This window comes from Opisthorchis viverrini (assembly GCF_000715545.1).
Source record: "Opisthorchis viverrini unplaced genomic scaffold opera_v5_379, whole genome shotgun sequence".
NCBI lineage: Eukaryota > Metazoa > Platyhelminthes > Trematoda > Opisthorchiida > Opisthorchiidae > Opisthorchis > Opisthorchis viverrini.
This window is the reverse complement of record NW_008752040.1, coordinates 426,923-448,607: the sequence shown is the minus strand read 5'-3', so window position 1 is coordinate 448,607 and position 21,685 is coordinate 426,923. Positions and strand designations below refer to the sequence as shown.

Here is a 21,685-nt window from a genome sequence, read left to right as displayed (position 1 = left end):
AAACAAGGGTCAAGTCGCCGATCGCTAGGCATCTGATCGACACAAGCCATCGTTCCGGGTCGTATCATGAGACAGGCCGCGAAAGATGTTGACGTTGATTGAGGCCACATTGATTAGCCTTCTTAAGCATTTCATTCGCACTCGTAAAGACCTATGGGTCACCCAGAAACTGCCTTGGTTTTCTTAATCAGATACATGTATGAATGTTGCAAGCTGCTTTATATTGTGTCTTACCTTGTTTTACACATTTTGCGATGGAGTATACGAAATGGATCCAAACTGCAGCCTTGTTATCCTCATTACCTTGTTCAAACTGAGCAGGGAAGCACAGTGCTGTATTTTTTATAGTACGAAAAGTTTAGAGACAATTAGATTGACGTTTCACATAGGGTCAGCTGAAGTCAGTATATAACGAAAAGCCGAGTAGCAATGTACAGCTGTTTCAGTCTAAGTTGGAATCATCAACAGTGCGCATCTCATGAACTTTCACCGAAATTTGAACTCAGCCTCCCGGCTGGTGCGTGAAGCCCCAACCGTTCTGCCAACAGTGGTTGATTTTTGTTCTGCCTGTTCCTGTGAATGGAATATTGGCGAACAAGGACGATAATTCTAAGAGAGCTATGGGCTTTAATTCCATGGCCATGTTGACTTCCGTCTACGAATATAAACGCATATTGAAGGTGATGCGTTTCAAGAAGGCTCCAAGGATTTCTGCTAGCCTTTGAGCCGTGGAATAATATATGGATCTGAACGTATCGAGGAGGTTTCCAACCGGACGGCCTAGCTCAGGGATTTTGGGTCTCAGGGTCTAAGAAGCACCCGGTCCTGAAAATTAATGTTCTCAATCATAATCTGGGTAATGGTGCCGGCATCCTTCAGTCAATTCGAGATGCCCGGTACCATACGGAGCTTTTTAAAGTCGAAACACGGCGTCGTGGATTATAGCATCTTAGTACTTCATGCTTGTTTTGACAAAAAAAACTCCAAATCACACACCACATGGCACTCAATCTTTTTAAAGCTATCCGAGCCGAATTCGGTCCGGAATTCCCATGTTTAATATAATGTTCTGTGTCCGGCTGGTCCTCTCTTTTGAGATAGCTTCTTCTTTTGTTTTTCTTTTGTTTAGTCATCCAGAGGTATACAAAAGTTATAGTCCTTTGAACTATCAGGCATACACAAGCACTTTACCATCCATGGTTTCGTGAGATTTTAGACGTTTCTGGCTGCGGCAAACCCACCACGTAGTGAGGCGCAAGCGGGTAGTTGATCATGTGCGGAAATTCCTCAGGCGAAAAGGTTTTCGGTGCAATGCGCTGGTTAAGCATCGTCTATACAAAATGGTTGTCCTTTGTACCTAAAACTCGAGTGAGTGAAGGCCTGAAAAGTTCATGAAAAGCAGGAGGAAATGGGAGCTTCTAGCATACAATTGAGCCAACTGAAACCTTCACGCCTTCCTGTCGGGTGTGGTTCTCTTGGAATGGAGCTGGAAATCCCCCAGAGCGTTTTGCCAGCACTGTCTAGTCAGCAACTGTCAAACGTGGTGTGCCGGACATGTGTTGACTGAAGTTCGCGAAACGTACTTCGCTGATCCAGCTGATGGCATTTTGTTTCACCGCAATATTCAGGTACACTTCTCCTGGTATAGTTTGCAAATTAGCATACGTCTCCTTTGATGAATTGCTAAGATAATTGCCTATTACTTCCATTTATATTCTATTAAACAGGACTCATTTCTCGTGGTTGTATAGTGCTCACGTACTAGTGCACACATGTGGATAGTACACACTTCCGGTGCGTTGCCATAGATGATGATGGTGATGAGAACGACAATAATGATGAGCGAGTGGCATACTTGAATAGACCTTAGCGAACGCAGTGGTGTACGCTAGCAATCGAATGTTGTTCATGGAACTTCTTCTTAAATAACATTGGGGATCCTCACATACATGCATCTGAACTTCGGATAATGTGCTGATACATCCTCCTCTTCAAAAATTGCTATCCCTTTATCTCTAGAAAATGAACCAAATTCATTTTCTTGAATGAAGCTACTCACAAGGTTGATGATAAATCCAACAGCCCACAATCGGTTGCGTCCTTTCATTTCGCGCTCATCAGACAGGCCCAGCTCTCGAGTTTCCGTCAATCTTATGTTCTACTTCAATCCAGATGGCCCGAAGTTCGACAGATACACTCAATCGCATACGAATTTGGTTTTCATGGGAGACCCACTTAAAACCTAGATGAATCTCTCGTTCATGGCATTCTTCAACAGAATGTAATTTTTATTTGATTTTCAGGTAACATTCTCTGATTCGAGGTAACGTGAATGCAGTGATTCATGCAGCACTTACTTCTGCCAGATAAACTCGGGCAAGTTGCACACAATGTAATTCCAGATTACTGATTCCATACAACCTCTGCTTTTCCTTTTAATTATCAACTTATCACAACTTGAAGAAGCCCATTTGACTCTCTCTACGTTTCGCGCAGAGCACATGGAGTAAAGTTGCGCTTAGCTGAAGACTCTGCTTTTCCTTTTAATTATCAACTTATTACAACTTGAATAAGCCCATTTAACTCTCCCTACGTTTCGCGCAGAGCACATGAAGTAAAGTTGCGCTTAGCTGAAGGTTGGATGCGAATCAAGGTAGAACACAAGTGCTCATCAATAGTGTGCAGGTGCACTTGAGATTTTGCGTCATACAAATGATTGCATATTTTCGCTCCTCCAGGGATTAATCGGTTTTGTGCTGTATGCCAATTTGTTGGAGTTTTGTGTGAATTTACTGATAGCCGATGGGATAAACGTTTACTGACAACTAGTGGTGTTCTATTGAAACTGACTGTCCCAACAGCCCCACAGTTCATCGTAAGGCTAATCAAATTGTCTAATGTTTACGCTTTTGTCGGACTTTTGCAGCAACCGTTCGCGCGTTTGTTATGTACAGCAATCCAGCTTCGCGTGGATGGCACTCGTCACAAAATCGGAGGCCATTCGTGTTACAGATTGGGTGGTTAAAATGGGCTTGAAAGGAAATCATTCTTTTGGGCATGGGTTTGTCAAACGGTCCGTTTTCCTACAGATATGCAGTGAGAGTCTGGAGAGAGACAATATGGTTATTACAACTTCTGCTGCGGACGATCACAACATAACGAACGGTCACAACATAACGAAGATCCTTTTGAAGACTTTCAATGACGTAAAGATGTGAGTTTTGTTTCGGTTTGAACCAAGATGTAAACACGCGGCAGATCGGTCCTGAATGGACATACTGATAGCTGGCATCAAAGAGGAATACAAATAGTTTTGCTTCGTTTTGATCACATTGAAATGCCCGTTATTTTGAGGGACTTGCTCACCTGTTCAAACGGTTGCATTCATAGAAAAAGGAGACCTAGCGGGAAAATTGAATTCATGTTCGAACGTGTGAAACATGCCGGCTGACGCTCGTTTTCCTTCTAGTGTAATGCATTCAACCATGATCCCTAGCTATCCGAAGCCATCATGACTTAACTGAGTGAGCAATGATGCAAGTTCGGTTCGGCTGTTTCTCGGCTCAACTGTGTTGTATGATAGTGTCCACGCAAATCTAACTTTTCGTTGAGTCAGAAAAGTATGCTTGTTTGCACCTTTTTAGAAAACCACTCAACCTGCGACATTGACCAGAGCTCAGACTTGGTTAGAGTGAATAGCAGTTCTCTCATTCTGCAATCCAACAGTGTGCCCATTCTCTTGCATTTTTCAGCCATTTCATATGCAGATCTTTAGAATATATTCGATTCAGAGGTTCCCAATTCATTCGTCCTCCGGATTCACCTTAACGAGCGCTACTTGTGATGCAAAAGACATAAATCTCATGTATCCCATTATATCTCATGAACACATCCTCACACAGTCATTTGGGCAGGTTACAAAAAAGCTGTTTACAGAAAGAAATCAAACAAAAACGGACCAATATACTCATCTCTGTATATCAGCGGCAAACCGAGTAGTTAAAAGGAAAACTTATTCAAATGTTAAGAAAATGTTTTGGGGACGAACCGTATCGACACCGCGTTTGATGTCACCCCGAAATACCACCTTGTTCGGGTCGTTGCGTAAGCAGTTTCCTTGGAACTCCTTCAGCACGACGTCAACTTTTTTCTTGTATTTTTTTGTATACTCATCATCCGGGAAGAAACAGGGCAGGCGACCACACGCTTTTTGCGTATCGTCTGAAATGGGGAAATTCCACATTCTGTGAAAAGGTACCAGGTTATAACCTGTCTCCACACACATCTGCCTCACCCAGAAATTGGTTCTATCTGATTCGTTTCGTGGGGAATTTTTCCGAGCCTCCGTGAAGCCATTTCCAACCAGACCGTACCCAAAAAGCTTGCCCAAGTACTTGTAATATCCCAAGCCTGGTCCATCGTATTTTGATGAACCCCATTTCCCAGTGTCCATGTCTCCTTGATACGGATTAAGTCCCAAGAGCACGTCTCCTACGAGCAGCTGGTATACGACGTTTGTTACTTCATCACCTCCTTTTAGCGTAGCCTCCACGACCTGAAGGTTCTTGCCGATGGTATTCACAAAACCCGGTTGACCCCCTTTCTTAATTGAACTGCTCCACAAAGTGAACACTCTACTCCATGAGAGAATACCCATCAATGGGTAGCCAGAATGTCCATATCCGGCGGAGATTTGTATATCAGTCACAAACATTTCAGAACTTGCTTGTTCCCAAAGAGATCCTCTATAATTATGCATCACCTTGATTGCATTGTCAAAGTGCCGGGCAGATGATATAACCTCACTCGCCTTCGAGTTGTAGACGTCAATTGTCCTTAGCATTGAATTCATTGAATCGCCGCTGATGACCAGCCAAGGTACGGTTGAGTACACTTTTATTTCCTGCTCAAAAGAAGCAATAGATTTCGGGTTACGGAGGTCTAACCAGGGGTACCGATATACATTTTCTAGCTGGATCGTTATAGTAACTCCCTGAGGTAGCTCCAAGAATAATGGTCCTCCATGGGGACTGATATACTGACCTTGTTTTCTAATGCACAGCTCGGTGGAAACTGAGGGCCATCGACTCCACTTTGATAAGTGACCAATCAAATCAGTTTGTGCATTTATTCGTATCCACTGGTTTGAGAATGTTTCGTCGGAATTCTCCAGTACTGTCCACCTGAATCCTTCGCCAGGTTTTGCATACACACCGAGTGGGAAAAAACTTCCAGGCAGATCCGCATAAACCGTTGCGATTACTCTTATGGGCTTTGTGATGGAAGGAATAGTTCCGGGGTTTCTGTGGATTATTGGGAGAGCAATACCAGTTCCACTACCATACTGGTACTTCAGGGCTAAATTGTAGTTTAACAAAGCAGTAGCCGACCTTCCATCTTTGACGTAGTTCTTCGTATCGCATGGTCCCAGATACTCCATTAGGAATCCATATTTCTCAGCAAGCTCCTTCACTTGGTCCTCAACATATTGCTGTTCAATGCCAAGTTCTTCACTTCTCACTTGGAACTGCTCAGTACAAAAGGCCTTCCAGCTTTTCACATAGCGCTCTAACCAGTAACTTGTAGGTATGAACGCATCACTATCGGCTGAACCTTTCACAGAAATGAACTGTGGTGGTAACTCTTCAGTTGTTTCAATAAAACTAATTTTCATTTTCTTCAGCAGCTGGGACAAACTGTCTTCTGTGTCTCGTCTAGGATAGCCAATGAGAGCGGAGTTTCTTCCAGATAACAGTTTACAATAGATCTGGTCAACATCGAACTGATCGTCTCTTGTGATTAATAGTACATCACCCGGCCTGTAATTTTCATTCACTCTGACGTATTTCCCCGTTGACGAGCCTTTGGTGAGCCATTCTTTGCAGGAGGCTCGCAGTCCTTCGTATAATGGATTACTGTCTATCTCTCGGATTAATTCATGCCCCATGACAAGTATCATCCTGGCATGTTTTCGGACGATCGCCATGGAGGTCGGGTGATTAGCCCATCCAAGTACGACATCTTTGTACTTGTCGTTTGGTTTGAAATAGCCACGGCCGGGTTCCATCCAAATCTTTCCCTGTTTTCCAAGGACAGCCTTTCTGGTCGTCTAAATGGAATGGAAAGAAATAACAATTCGAAAACACAGAACCTGAGGCAAGTAGATGCGCGATGAACTCACCAATAAAACAACTAGACGGGGTTGTTTGCCACAAATTCGCTAACGGTTGCTTTAAAGTTTTGTGTGGTTTTATAATAGATCCCGTATGTTACTATTCACGGCTTTCTTTCGGTTTTCGACTGCTTCAATGTCAGCCATAATGTCAGCCATATTGTCTGCACATAAAGAAAAAGATATAACATTTTTACTACTGAAAGTAATGTTGGTAACTCAGATAACTTAGATGATTGTTGGTTTTTCGGTAAGCTGGGCAATTCGACTGTAAACATTTCATCACCGATCGAGGTGATATCAACAGTGTGTTGTTAGGGGACGTAGAATAGCGTAGCGATGGGTCGGTGATTGTGCCCTGATTGGTGCTGCCTGTGTGTTAATATACGTGCTGCTAAGCGGGTCTGACATTCGATCACGATTGGTTGTTCGGTGAGGTGGCTCCATTGAATGATCTGTTATCGTAATTGGTCAATGACCGAGTGACATTTGAGCTTGGCCTCGTTCTATGGTCAGTGATGGAGTGACTTCTGTCCTTGATCTCTCTGGATTGCGATCTTTGATGATCTGACGCCAAGGGTTACCATTTTTCTATAGAGGAGAATGTTGGTAACTCAGATAGCGTAGATGGTCGTTGGCTTGTTCACTGGGCTGTGCAATTTGATTGCAAGCGTTTCATCACCAATCAAGCTGACATAGTGCGTTATTGGGGAGCGTAGTGGTGCGTAGCAATGGGTTAGTGGTTAGCTCGGCAACTGAGGGACTGGCAGATTCGGATGTTGGATTGTCTTCTAGAGCCTCTTCTAAATGCTCCACCATCAGATTCGAACGCATGCTGGAACGAGATTGACACCTGTTTGCATAGTGTTTGGAATTTCGCCTGTGGCACGGCCCCATCAGGCGCATGCAAACCCTGGATATCAGACCGAAGAGTAGCACTGCTTAAATCCCGGAGAAATATCTCAGCCCGTCCCGAACACAAACCGAAGCGGAGAACTATCAGGCGTCAAGTGAAGATTATTTCAGTTTGCGGCAGCAATTGCAGCACACTTGGCCGAAACCTGTCATATCATAGACAAGGAGCAAGCCTTCACCATCATATACCGAGTACCTCTGAACGGACCACGACTGGTACGATCCAAACTACTATCGATCGCAGAAGCGATAGGAATCCGACTGCTGGATCCACAACTTTGCATCCAGAAGAAACTTGTGTGACCTCTGAACTTGAACTGGCCTACGAAACATCTGGTCCCACAAGTCTGTCTGACATTGACGTCATGACCCATTGACCTACCCCTCACCCAACCCCCTTCCTTTGACTTCTATTTCTCTAAAGTGTAGCCCCGATCTTATCCTTTTCCACGTGATTTCTGCTACCATATAAATTTGTGATGTATTAGCCAAGATGAACAATCACAGAAAACAAGCTTTGTTCGCTACCTTCTTCGTTCTCATGACTACAATGGGTATATTTCAGTTAAGCCTTTCGATCGGCCTCCGGAAACCACCTATGAGCGAAACCTTCAAGGATCGGAAAGAAGTGACTATCTTGGATAAAGAACGCCTCGACCGACGGGCCGAATATTTCGAACGGCAATTTTCGTGGCCACTAGCTGCCATTCAACTAGAGCCCAGAGTTGACGTGAAACCGTGGATGGTGAAATAGAGTCACTTACGGCCTCGGAGGCTTACGACTGCATATGTTCTCTCAAGTGCCACCGAGCTTCTGGTCCGGATGACCTCCCACCCACATTGTCCAAAAATGGAAGTAAGGTTCTCAGTCAGCGCTTGTTCGGCCTGCTTGCAATTGTGAAAAGGAGTCCATCCCAGACAACTTGGGAGAATCGGTGATAGTGCCCGTTTCAAACAAAAGGGACTCGTAGTGAGTGTGGCGACCACAGGGGATCAAATTAATCCGGGTCGTAATGAGACTGTCGGCGTCACTGGTGCTTTGTTGTATTATGGTGGCTCGCATGTCACTGACTCGAGGACAACAAGCGGGATTCCGGCCTGGTAAGGGTTGCGTTGACCAAACCTCCACACTTCGTCAGGTGCTAGAACAACGCCATATGTATAAGCTACCCACAATTCTAATATTCTTGGATATCCAAGGCGCATTTGACTCGGTTTACCGGTCTGTTCTTATTGATACGCTTGCCCATCAAGGAATGCCCCGGAAGTTCGTGAACATAATAAGCTCTTTATATTATCGGACTTCCTGACGTGTGAGAGTATACGGCGAGTTCTCCAAAAATTTCCGTACACAAAGCGGTGTCCGTCAGGCATTCCAACTCAATCCAATCCTTTTTAATTTCGTGACTGATGAAATCATGAGACGAACTCCAGAAGGTCCTCAAAACCCTGGTGTTCAAATAGCCGATGGCGAAAACCTTATCGATCTGGAATATGCAGACGATATCGTCCTCATCTTCGAAGAGGGGAAGGTACAGGTGTTTTTGGATGTACCAACCAAAGTCATCCAGTTCTTTGGTATGTATTTTTCGCCCACAAAGTGTAAGTTCATGCTCGGGGATATGCGGTCACTGAATACGCCTCTTACAATCCAGGGAGAGGTACTGGAAGTTGTGGAGCTGAAAGCTGTATTATTTCTGATTGTAGTGCGACAGGTGGGGTCGATGCACGAATCTACAGGGCTTTGGTGGCTCTCGCTTATTTGAGAAAACTACGGTGTCAAACTGGTGTTTCCATGAGTCTCAAGAGACGTGTACAACAGGGTACATTGCAGCCTGTTTTATTGTATGACCATGTGACTTGGCCTTTTCAAGCATCGCAAGTGTGACGTACTCAGACGTACAACAACCGTTATTTTACAACGAAAGCACATTTTGTTTGGTGTCGGTGTATTCTTAACGAGGCACTCAGAAAGTGAGTTCTCTTTTGTGTAATGTGGACTTTCATTGAAGAATATGCTCCGCATCAGAAGCTACTTTTCTTGGATCATGTACTGCATTTGCCTAACTATTGTTTGCCGAAGAGAGTGCTATTTTCCGTATCCAACTCAGAGTAGCGGAAGCAGAGAGGTGGCTAGTCCCTGACCTGGCAGAGAGGTATGAAGGGGTGCGGTCGGTGCTACCCGCCTTCCACGATGGGGATCGCGTAATTCCCACTGCACCTGGTTGAAGACACTGAAAAATATGGCTACCAACCGATGTCAGTGGCGTTCATGTTGTCATTTTCTATCCATACTGCTGATATGAGTGTCTGGAAGTGTAGGCACCTGGGAATGATTGCAGTAAGCTGGCACTAAGTCCCTTCCCTGTTTACCTTTATTCTTTTCTTCACAATAAAGCTTTCAAATGAATCACAGTTGTCAGGCAGTGAAGTATCGGTGTTGACACTGATGTCCATGCTGTCGATGATGATGATGATGATGATGATGATGATGATGATGATGATGATGATGATGATGATGATGATGATGATGATGATGATGAGTTGCATGACACAGCTGCACGATCTACTTGCCTGCAACCGATGCAATCCATCATCCATTTTTATGAAAGAGCACATAGGTCGCTATCACCCTACCACAATAAGTCGTACGTGATTTTCATGTTAAATGCTGCAACTATCCGAAGACCCTAGATTAAATGCCTTATCCATACAAACAGTATGGAATGGGATGTGAGGAAGATGGCGAAGAATGGAACGACACTAGCCCTAGTAATATGGGGCACGGAAGGTGCCGTCTCATCCATAGGACTGATATCTAGATACCATTTAGACTTACAGACTGAACTAGCGGTTAGTACTAGAGTCCTAAAAGTTCAAATAGGACTGCGAGTGATAGTGAATTTCTCATCACTTTCACCTGCAAATATATATTTACTTGCTATTTTGATGTGCGCCATTAGCTCCACCCATTTCCTTAAGCTCCGAGAATTGTGTTCCAGACCGTCAATCGAGCCAAACTACGTGTGTCACCGACTTGACTGAACTTCGAAGCATTTCTATACAGTGTTTTACGAAATAAAAGCTAGACATGTTATGCACAGATGTAAATATTTACTCACAAACCACCCGCGAAATCCGTGTCATCGGCTTATGTCTAGCACTTCGAATCTTATAAAATTTGCGGAACGCTGACAACCAGCTATCAATCTAAAAAAAACTTGTTGATTTTAACCCTGATTTAGTTTCTAGATGATGGTCGTGCATAATACACTAGTCCGATACCTGTAATCTAGGAATGATGGCTAGCTAAGTTGACCAGACGTTCTTCAACTTCAAGCCATCCGCTTATGATGCAAAGTAGCTTAGCATAGACTGTCCGAACTTTATGTGAAACAAAGAATATGTCCTAATTTTCGAACAGCGACTTGAGGCCGCGGAAGAAAGCTCTTGCTTCTGGTAGTATGTTGAAATATTGTTAGCTTGGATAAGTTTAATGTTGATTGATCAGGTGGCTTTTGATCTGTTCGCCGAGCTTGCAATCGGGTTGCAGACGTTTCGTCATCTTACGAGGAGGCATAATCAGTGCAGTTGGGTGGGTAAGTCAATTTCCAAGTCCGGCGAATAGATCAATAGCTACCTGATCAATAGGTAATAAGCTATCTCTTTATTTTCAGTAGGCTTACAATGTAACGAAACGAATGTCGGTTGCAGGAGATTGCAGGATTTATAGAAATTGCTTTCACCTTACTCTTGTTTAAACAGTCCTCTGCATGTGTTGACGTATTTATTCCAGTGAGCTTACACCAAAGAAGAAGAACGACGGACTCGAGTTTCGCTCTCACTAGAGCCCATCAGTGCTGCGTCTGGGTTAGAACCTTAAGTATCTGACTGACGAGGTAACCTTGTTACGATTACTCTGTGATAGACATGAGATAGACGGGTTACTCATTCGATGACGAGCGTGATTCAAGGTAATTCAAGGTAATTCAAGGTTTAATGGTCTAAAAAGCAATTAACTTTACAACGACCATAGGGTGAACGTATATATACAAAGGGACGCAAAAATATGCGTAATGCTAACTGAGTATCACATGGAGTTAAACAGTTCCAGATTCGGTTTGGACAGAAGATATGCATCTAAATTGTTCTTGAAAATGGTTAAACTCGGCGAATGTACAACATTGGGAGGTAGGGAGTTCCAAATGAAACATACACGGACCGCAGAAAAGTTCCGTCGACAGTTCACCCACGAGTGGGGTACCGCGAGCGAAAAGTCATGCCTCCTGCCCGTTCGTGGTCGACGTCGGACAAAAAGATTTTCCAGCGGATAATTAGGTGTCTTCAGTATATTATATGTTAGAATTAGGTCTCCCCTGATGCGCCGATAGTAGAAGTCAAATAGGTTGGGACTGGCAATCCTGTCTTCGTATGGTTTATTTTGCAATCCAATTACCAGCTTCGTGGCTCGATGATATATTCGCTGTAGAAGAATTATGTCTTTTTGAAGCCATGGTGACCAAGCTTGTATAGCGTATTCCATGGTTGGTCGGATGTAGGTATTGATTACTCGGGGCAGTGCCAGTCGAGTGAAACGACCAAAAATCCGTTTTAGGAGCGACAGGACTTGTGAGGTCCTCTTGTAGACGGCTGTGCATTGCAAGGAGTTTTTTAAACAGCTGCTGACCCACACGCCAAGATCTTTTTCTTCACTAGTCCAAGAAAGTGGTTGTGGACCCAACGTATAGTTATATGCAAAGGGCTTCCCTACACGGAGCATTTTACATTTTTGGAGGTTAAACGGTAGTCTGTTTTTCAGTGACCAATCATAAAGTGTATCGAGATCTTTTTGTAATCGGTGACTGTCTTCAATGGTGCGTATGCTTGACCATATCTTGATATCGTCCGCGAATAAAGTGATTTTACTGCTCACGAGCTCAGGTATATCGTTTACGTATAATAAAAATAAAGTAGGCCCAAGAACGGAGCCTTGGGGTACTCCACTTGTAGCTGCAATTGGCTTGGACAGAGCGCCGTCAACACATACACGCGCGTCTCGGTCAGCCAAATAGATTTCAAGCCAAGCCAGCAGCTTTCCCGTAATACCATAATGCTCGAGTTTTTGTAACAATATGTTATGGTTCACGCGATCAAATGCCTTGGAGATGTCTAGATAGCATGCGTGAACGGGATTTCCATTGTCCACAGCTTGCGTCCAGTCGTCTAAGGTAATGAGGAGATTGGACAGACAGGATCTGTTTTTTCTGAAACCATGCTGGGCAGCCGAAAGCAATCCGTTTTCCTCTAAGTGTTTAATGATTTTGTTTGCCACCAGTCGCTCAAGTACTTTGGAGATCACCGGCAACAGAGTCACCGGCCGGTAATTTGACACGACCGAACGATTACCTCCTTTATATATGGGAGTGATAACGCCCCTCTTCCAGTCGGTGGGAACCACACCGTTATTTAGGGACGAATTGAATAACTCAGCGAGAGGTGTGCATAGGGAATGAGCACACTGCTTGAGGATAAATGGTGTTATCTGATCGGCACCGGGAGATTTTCTGTGATTTAGTTCAAGTAACGTTCGGAGTACACATTCTGGAGTCACAATTACTTCATGTAGGGAGGTGGGCGGTGAGGGAGACATAAACGACATCCGGCTTATATATTCCTTCTGACAGTAAACAGTGGAATAGAACTCCGCCAGTTCTTCAGCTGCAGCTGACGCAGTGGCCGTCAGTCCATTAGGGGTATGCAGAGGTGAAATACCCGGTTTCACAGACGCCTTATTATTAATGATCCAATAGAGAAGCTTCGGATTTTTTTCCATTTTCTCTAAAAGCATTAGCTGGTAATCCTTTTTGTCGTTCACGACCAGCGTGTTGACTTTATTTCTTAGTAACCGATATTTTTCCCATGTTGTTGTTGTTCGGTGACGTCGGTATTCAGCCCAGGCTGCATTTCGCTCCAGAATCCATTTTCGGGTTCTGCTTCGTAACTTAAAATCGAATCCCATCTGAGTATTCTTTGGAACGAAGTGGGAATGCAAACGTATTTTATTGACCAAGTTCCCCATGAAGCTAGACCATTGCTGGTGGACGTCTGGACCTTCTGAATACCAGTCCGTACAATGACTCAGGGTATTCGACAGTGCTTTCGTGTTCACTTTCCTGATCATTTTAAGCTCATCATTAGGTCTCACCGCCGAACAAACATAATCAAAAATGAGAACGACGTGATCACTCGATCCTAATGGACTTTCATATGCGATGTTTTCCACAACGTTCTCTTCGCTTGTTATGATGAGGTCCAGAATGGAAGGTATATCTGATCCTCTATACCGCGTGTTGCATGATATATGATTGTGAAAGTCAAGATCATGTAACGTCTCCTGGAAGGCACAATCGAGGGAATTTATCGGATGTTGTTGAGTCCGTAGCAAGTTTGGGAGATTGAAATCACCCATAATTAGTATCTTACTTTTATACCGGGAAGCCACGAGGCGTAGCTTCTCCATTATGGTGTAATTGTGCAGTTCCTCCGCTGAAGGTGGTCGATAGATCACACCAACAACACAGTCGTTACCTGCTACCGTCTTTAACGAGCACCACAAGGTATCCCATCAAATCAAATGTTCATCAGTTAGCTCTTTGCACAATAGTTGCCTGCTATGGTAAATAGCTACACCACCTCCCCGATAAATGCGGACGAAGAAGGTTGGGCGGTTATAATTGGACCCACCCTGGCAGACTCGGCAGCTGGTCGTTTTTTGAAGTTTGACCTACGGCTTCATCTTCATTAACCTTGGTCTCTTCTGTGTACTGTTCCGGGCGGTTATAATTGTGCCGACCCTGGCAGACTCGGCAGCTGGTCGTTTTTTGAAGTTTGACCTACGGCTTCATCTTCATTAACCTTGGTCTCTTCTGTGGGTATACTGTTCCGCATGGATGTGCTTATCCTTAACCCCCTAGGGAGTAAGTTCCAGTGACGTTGCCATTGTGTTTGGATTAAGTTTAGCATATCACCAAGAAGTAGTGTGAGTTTCAGGGGCCTCGGGCCGGTACCCATATACTTTGGTGATTTCGGAATCCGATAAGTATGAACCACGGCCACATTTTCAATTTCAAGTGTTCTGCAGATGGCCATCAAGGAGGTCTTAGAAAGCAGACTTGAACGGAATAATCAACAGCACTGCAATGGAACCAGTGCCAGCACCAGCACCAACAATGAAAACAAACAAACGTGTTTTAGTGTTTTATGTGAATAAATCATGGCAGATATCCATTCTGAGGATTTGATTGTACAGTAAACCGTTTTAAATACGGGCTTTCGTATCATTTATTCAACAAGAAATTCTGTCGCTCTCCAGGTCTTTCTCGGTATTAACGGTAACTCTGAGAAGTCTTGGCTTACCGTTATGTGGCGAATTCGGTGGTCGACTTAATCGTGTTAGGGAAACTGGTTCGATAGGTTTTAACTTCATTTTAGGGTAAAGTTTGAACCACCCCTCTAGTTCGCGCTTGTGTCTCGCTTGTAATAACGTATCGCAAGGTTCTGTGACATTAGTGCAAATAACACTAAGTCCCAATGATGCTTTCCTTTTATTATTGTGCGACATAGTTTTGGATTCAATGGGCTTTTTTGACGTTACTACAGAGGTATGGAGTTCTTTGTTAATTCACCATGCTCCACTCCCCCCACCGGCCCAGACTCACGTGGTTGTAACAGCTCTTTGATATGTTCTAGTTGCTTCTCTAATGAGCCCAGCCTAATCTCCATTAGGTCGTTCCTTTTGCTGATGTCATTTGTGTTCTCATTTTGGCTGCCGTTATTCCAGATATTATCTCTACAAGTGACACAGAGATAACATACTTAAGGGTGTCTGGCATCATTAACCATCTGCACCGTTGCATCAGTTAATGTTCTATCACAACGGGCGTGCACATGCAGTTTACAAAAACAGCATTGAATTGAGGGCGTATTGAGACTCACCGGGTCAGAACAGGTCACACATGGGTCGCATTGAATTTTTTTTTGTTATCGTGCGCGCTGTCGACGCTTTCGCTAGTGTTGATGCTATAGAAAGGTTGACGCGTTTGGACATGTTTGGGCTTGCGTGTAGGGCAGGTTAGCTAGCGAAATTGCGAGCGTGTGGCGTGTATGTGCGGTTTGGCGTATACACTCGGACTAGCGTGTGCGCTAGCCGGTTAGCAGAAGTTGTGAACGCAGTCAACTCGGAAGGCCAGTGATTATCGATCCGCAACGAAGAGGGATTCAATGGTGAAACTTGCGCGGACAGATTTCTCGATAGCGCCAGTAAATCTTCACCGATCTTTGCAGAAGTGGTTTCAAAGGATAGAACCCGTCGCGGGCTACCGTTTCGTGTAGGCAACGTGGAGTATCATCGAAGATTGCGGGTAGTTGTGGGCGTGTATGTGGAATCCGTGACGTGAGCCATATCCCAATGTCCGTAGCTCCTCAACTGCGACTGACAGGAGTTCAGAAGTTATACAGATCAATTTAGCTTGCGAGGAGCAAGCGATTGATATGCAGACCAACGGTGTAGGATAGAAATAGATCCAAGAAAACTGTTCCAAAGGCGGAGCGCCAGAAAATGCAGCCGCACGGTAGTGTTGGCGTGGACTAGGAGTCTTCAGCGAGCGTATCAGGTGTCCGAGATCCAAGTCTCGGCACGGCCGGAGACGTACAATGCAGCTGAGCTCCAATAAGATCGAAAGTCGAGCACAGTTCCAACCAAATTTGATGTAAACTCACCAGCACAATTTCGTCAGGAGAGATGGAGAACTGTTCAAGTGATTTATACGAATGCGAACAAAGGATTTTGTCAAAATTCGTGGATAGAATATCTATTCTAATAAGCAGCTCACTTTGGAATCTCTTGCATTCTAGAGGATGGCTTTTCCCACATTCACACCAGAACTAGCAGCTGCTAAATGTTGCCCATCCTTTGATAGATATGCCAGTAAACGTTATCCGCAAAACCTTTCTGTAATCAGTGGCTACATTTTGGTTTTTCTGCATCTACTGGAGACTGGTCTTTTTGGAATTTGGTGTACGAAGAAATCCATCAGAGACTGACGGATTTATCACAAAACCAAGTTGGATTTTGACTACTGCACTCTGATGTCTTATTCAAATCTCTTAACAACACCAGAATTGGGACTTACTTTGTGCAAATTTTCGGGGATTGGTTCGTCACCCGCCGGCACTTGTGGTACCTGTGTATCACGCAGCTTCTCTCCGTGTGCTTGAATCTCTCCGATTTGAATTGGTCTAACTGAGATTGGATAGTTCGTATTCCGTTGACCAATAATAATGTACTGAACAGGTTTGTTAGGTTTCAGCACAACTTCCTCTCCCTTCTTTTTGAATTTAATGCCTGAGGCAAGTAGATCCCATGGATAGTGTGATTGATAAGTGCATTCTGACATCCACTGGCCGAATGTGTGCACATCAAACGGGACGTCTACTCCCAGGTTACCTGCAACAAGCGAAAGGGACGTTGTAACTATGGCCTACTACAAGCTATGAACTCCTTCAAGTCTAACAGTGATAGAGTAAATTCGGAGGATTAATTGAGGAAAGACTCTACAGAGGCTTTCGCAACAGGTGAACTCACGAAATGTCCCTTCATTCTGGCAAAACAGATTGACTGAAGTCAAATTGTAGAGCGCACCCAGATCTACGTAATAGAACGGGAATTGGACAGCATACGGTGCAAATGTTGTACGAAAATTCCCGTCCACCGCGCAGTGGCGCCACTTGCCGCTACCGATCACAGTTTTATACAGCGCCACATTCGGAGCTACAATAGAAATAGAACAAAGAGAACTTATGGTTCGTCAGTGTCGAATCTAACAGCACTACAAACAAGTGCTTCATATGCTCAGACAGACGTATACGCATTGGCACCCACCAGAAAGTTGACCTCCGGGAAGCTGATCTGGACGTTTGAGCAAAACTGCCCTGTTTTCTGTATGTGTGGATCACATATCACGTCCGACGCAATTATTTTCAAGGTCGTGTGCTTCTTCACGAAAAGAAACATAAACAAATTGTCAACCACGTGGTCAACTCAAGCCCTACAGACCAGTCCATTTCTCCATGGGGCCTAAAAAAATACCGTCACTGTAACAATCAGTCAAAACCAAGCTATTGGTTTACAACATCATTCTTAATATGGAAAACAAGATAACATTTCTAGGTAAGGCATTGGTACAGAACAGTCGAACAACAGGTATTCGTTATTACTGAAAACGGGAAAATATTCATTTCAGAACTTTTACATAGCACCGACTCAGTTAAAACTGGAAAGTTCCGGTCACTGATTTCGAATCATTATGCCTTACGTCTTAACCGACGTTCTGCTTTGATATGGGGAGCGCATTAAATACAAGGCCTCTTCCTAAAAGTGGTGCTCGTATGAGTTATCTAGGTTTTTACTCCAAGTAAAAAATCAGCCTTCATTTTAAAAGCCTAGGCTCGTCTGTGCATTCGAGCTCTCGTGTTTATTGCGGTCACACAATCCAAAGAGGTATCGGCCCCTTGGTTCTTTGGCTCCAGTTTCTGGTATCGTCCACGGGATTCAAGGTCTTGCCAGCACACCCTCAGGTAACCGGTGCGGTGTTAGGTCAGGCAGCTGACGAACTTAAACACGCAATTCGGCTGGTTATCTGCAAAAACTGTCCTTTTAGACTGCATTCAGTAAAGCGCTATAAGAGTGAAAAAGTAAGTCCTCGTCTTCCAAGGACTGAAATATACATAACGTAAAATAATAAAGAAACTCCAAAGGTCCACCTGAAAGTTACAACACATTTGAGAATGGGCATCTCCAATTCGCTGAAGAATTTGTGACACAACAAACCTTTAGCTGCTTCAGAGTCAAGCAGTAGCGGTTGGACAGAAGCAGAGCTGGTGTCGAAAATAGGAACAGACACTAAGTTTTTGATACCTTTCCCTTCATTTTAACCTTTCTGGTAAGTTCGCCAAAGCTAAGGTTTGAGAGTAGATGTTATTTATCTTTGTTTAGGTTTCTGCGAACCTGTGTACTTCTGGAATCAGAAGTACGGAGCATGTGACCAAGTGATCTTGGCACGAAATGTGCCTGTCCTTAGTGTGTAACATAGCTGGGAGGATGTAAAAAATATTCTGCACGCTGACCCTACTGTTCAAACTCAGTCAACGAAGTACTGATTTAGAAAGAATGATAATCAGGCCTGTTTTGAGGCAACTGTTAGATGTAAATTACGGCCCACAAAGCATACAAAAACAAAACCCTTATATGCCTTATTCGATGTTTAGAACCCAGGTCATTGTGAGCTTTCTCCCCAACACATCTGACCACATTCGTCATCAAAGTCGCATAGTTGCGATGTGATGAGCTTGAAAGCTGCATCTCACTATCTTCTGTGCAAAGGTTAGAAATACAGCTGAAATAAGCCGATGAATAGTAGTGGATGATACATATATTCCGTAGCTTATGGGACCATAACTACGTTGACTCCAATGAAAGAACGCTCATAAAAGACAGTTTGGGAGCCTAATACCTTGGGAAGTAAATGTTGGGACGATAGCTAATCAGGAAACTCAAGTTCCGTCGACTCAAATCAGCAGAATTGCTTGTCAGACCTTATCCGATGGGATCAATTGATAGTATTCTCAGGCTCAGGATCGCCCATGGTTACCCATTGCCTTATCCCTGAAAATCCAAATCAGGGAGTTAAAGCACAGATTACGTCATGAAATAACAACGATAGGTTGAAAACCGCAGATTAAATATAGGTGACATACATGCTTTCGTGGGCATCAAGGACGATAATTTAAAAGAACAAGTCGCCTGATGAAACAAGTTGCAGGGTTTCGATAAGGTGATCCAGTCTAGCAAACGACCAGCTTAATTCCGAAATCTCTGAGGGATTTGCAATGAAACCTGAGTGGGCATACCAGCAACGAATGAACCATATGCATCTTTTAGGTTGGAAGGTACCTGCATTCGGATGTACAATCCGCACCTTGTACACGATCGTGGTTAATTGTTGCGTGACCTACTTCAAGGCAAGTAGTGTAGGATGCATCTGATGTGAGCGATAGGTGTTGGCGTCTCCCAAGTGAGAATGGTATTTGAAGTATACCAAACCCAATTCACCAACAATTACGAGCGTTTAATACATAAGTAATAGGATGTGGTTGCACAAAATCCGCAGACAGTCCACTAGGCGTTTCCTTCTGTTTGCGGTGCGTCAGAATCCAAGGAAATGAATCCCTGACTTGTAAAGCAATTTGGTTAAAAGTTCACCTTTTAGTGCAAGAGCACGTGTGGCCATGTTCACTCTCTGTGCTGTAATTAACGCGAAGAATATCAGGATGCTATCGGATTTCCGGTTTCTGCAGTTTCGATTTGTATACACACTCGAAAGTAAGAGCACACTTAACTGCTAGGGCACAATTGCCTGTTTAGCTAAATGGTATGCGTAATGGCTCTGTATAACCTATATGTTTGGATATGCTATAAATCTTCATTACCCTACAGAAAACCTTTAGGGCAGACATGAACAGGGTTAAAGGAGAAGCTCGATGTAAAAAACCTGTGTTAGAAATGAACAGTGGGCGACAACACCAAAGCAGTGGATATTCACATCCAGCGTTTGTTTCATGTTATCTCGTGTTTTCAGAGGATTCATCATGTTATACTCTGTGCACCCAATTTGGACATACAACTGGATAGCCTGGTTGCGAAGAATCCGATTGCCAAATCCGATTCAGGTGAGAAAAATCAATACTACCTAATGATGCTGACGTCAGTGATAAATAAGGAGTAGTCTGTATGATAAATTTTATTACTTGTACACAGTGGGTCTTTTCTCGAACTTTTCTTCAGTCAGCACGTAAATCAGTATTGTTTTCATTTCACGGCTCGACAAGCATTAATAGGTGTCGCCTGTCTGTGCAATCTACTAGTTCACTCAAAAAATTCACTGAGAGAATTCTATCATCTCGTTTGGAGGTAAAACTTTTGGACTTTTAAATTACACAAAACCATCCTTCGTGTAAGCTTCAATCAATTTTAGATTCCTTTCATTTTTTTACGTTGGATGGTAGAGCGCTGCGGCGTCAGTCTGGTTGGCGCACCCATCCAACCATAGTTCCTAACAAACATCATCTTTGTTGGTGGTTACGCGACCTGTATAACCAGCATCTTCATCACATCCGGTTAAGCAGAACTCGTCGTATGCTGGTGCAATTATTCTCTTGAGCCGACATCAAAAGGAGGAGCATTCGACTCCAGTGTTCTCTTAGTAGAGCTCATCGGCGGTGCATTTCGTTAACCATGATGGACTTTGAACTCCGGATATACAACGCTCGATGTGAGTACACCGGAGGAATCCAAATTTCTACCTTTGTACAGGCGGATGGTTCACACTTGAGCGGTTTGACGTGTTTGCCGAAAACCTCGAACGACAACCGAGTAACTGTTCAAGTTGTGTCGATCGACTCACCCGCCTGTGAGGACTTCTCAGTTGGGTAGTGTGTGTTCGCAGACGTGGTAATTCCGGTGCGTCCAACGTGCACTGGTGGGACAGTGATAATACTGTCGCCGCACACGTCAGATTTCCGGAGTGACATTTTCAGTGTGCTGCGTGGGGGCGGAGTCTTACTGTCAACGACAACAATTCAGCCAGAATATCCCAAAAACCGAAAAACTTGAATAGTGCTTTATTTGGTAGCTTACAAACTTCTAGTTTTGACAACCTCACACTTTCAGACATCAAAATTCACAGCAATTCACGATACCGATGCATCTCTGTCCATTCGCACGGAGAATAGAGAGCTTAAAGTTAATAATCCCGCTTTTGGGTTGCTTTTACACGATACGCCAAGTGTGGTGGACCAAGAACCGTGTTCGCCATTCAGTCATGGGTGCTTCTCCTCAACTTACAAGGAACTCTGAGTACGGTCAGTTCTAAGGCGAACGAGAAAAAGCAGCGCATTCCTGTTGGAACGATCAGAACTTGCAGTAAACTTCGTGAGACCAATATCCTGACTATGACTAGCTTCCCCTATTACTGACCGTTTTTAGGGAACTATGTTACAAGTGGCCCACAGTTCATGTAGACCGCCTTAAAGCACAAAAAGACAACTGGAGTCTTACACTCGTTTGCAAATTAATTTGGTACTGTCTCAAGGAAAACAGTTAAATGAAACTCCAGGTGAAATATGGGGTGACATGCGTGCATCCTATTCGGTCGAATTTCATCATAAACGAGAGATTCAACTGTAACTGGATATATAAGTCCCATTACAAACAATTGGTGTTCAAACAGGAACTAGGATAGATAGAAATTCAGGACCAGTCCTACTGGATGAGCTCAAGAGGAAGGAAACCCAAAGGATGTCGAGGAGTTTTCAGTAGTCTTATGTAAAATGCGTTAGATCAAGACCAAACAAACATCGATCGTCTGAAAAAATAACCGGCCAGTTTAAGGGCCACATGACTGCTGTATAAAACTAACATCTTGGTTCATCTTCCTGAGTGGCAATCGCCACTGGAAGAAGCAGTTTTGACCGGACTCTCGT

General features: G+C 43.9%; 1 protein-coding gene across 1 annotated transcript in view; it reads left to right on the top strand.

The window, feature by feature from the left end:
- Positions 1-7,462, top strand: part of T265_15189 (hypothetical protein) — a gene marked incomplete at both ends in the record, with an annotated part of 28,813 nt that extends 21,351 nt beyond the window's left edge. The window contains 2 exons of the mRNA XM_009176980.1: positions 3,090-3,214; positions 7,332-7,462. Coding sequence (XP_009175244.1) covers positions 3,090-3,214; positions 7,332-7,461 — 255 coding nt within the window. The remainder of the gene's footprint in view (positions 1-3,089; positions 3,215-7,331) is intronic.
- Between the last annotated feature and the right edge of the window lie 14,223 nt (positions 7,463-21,685).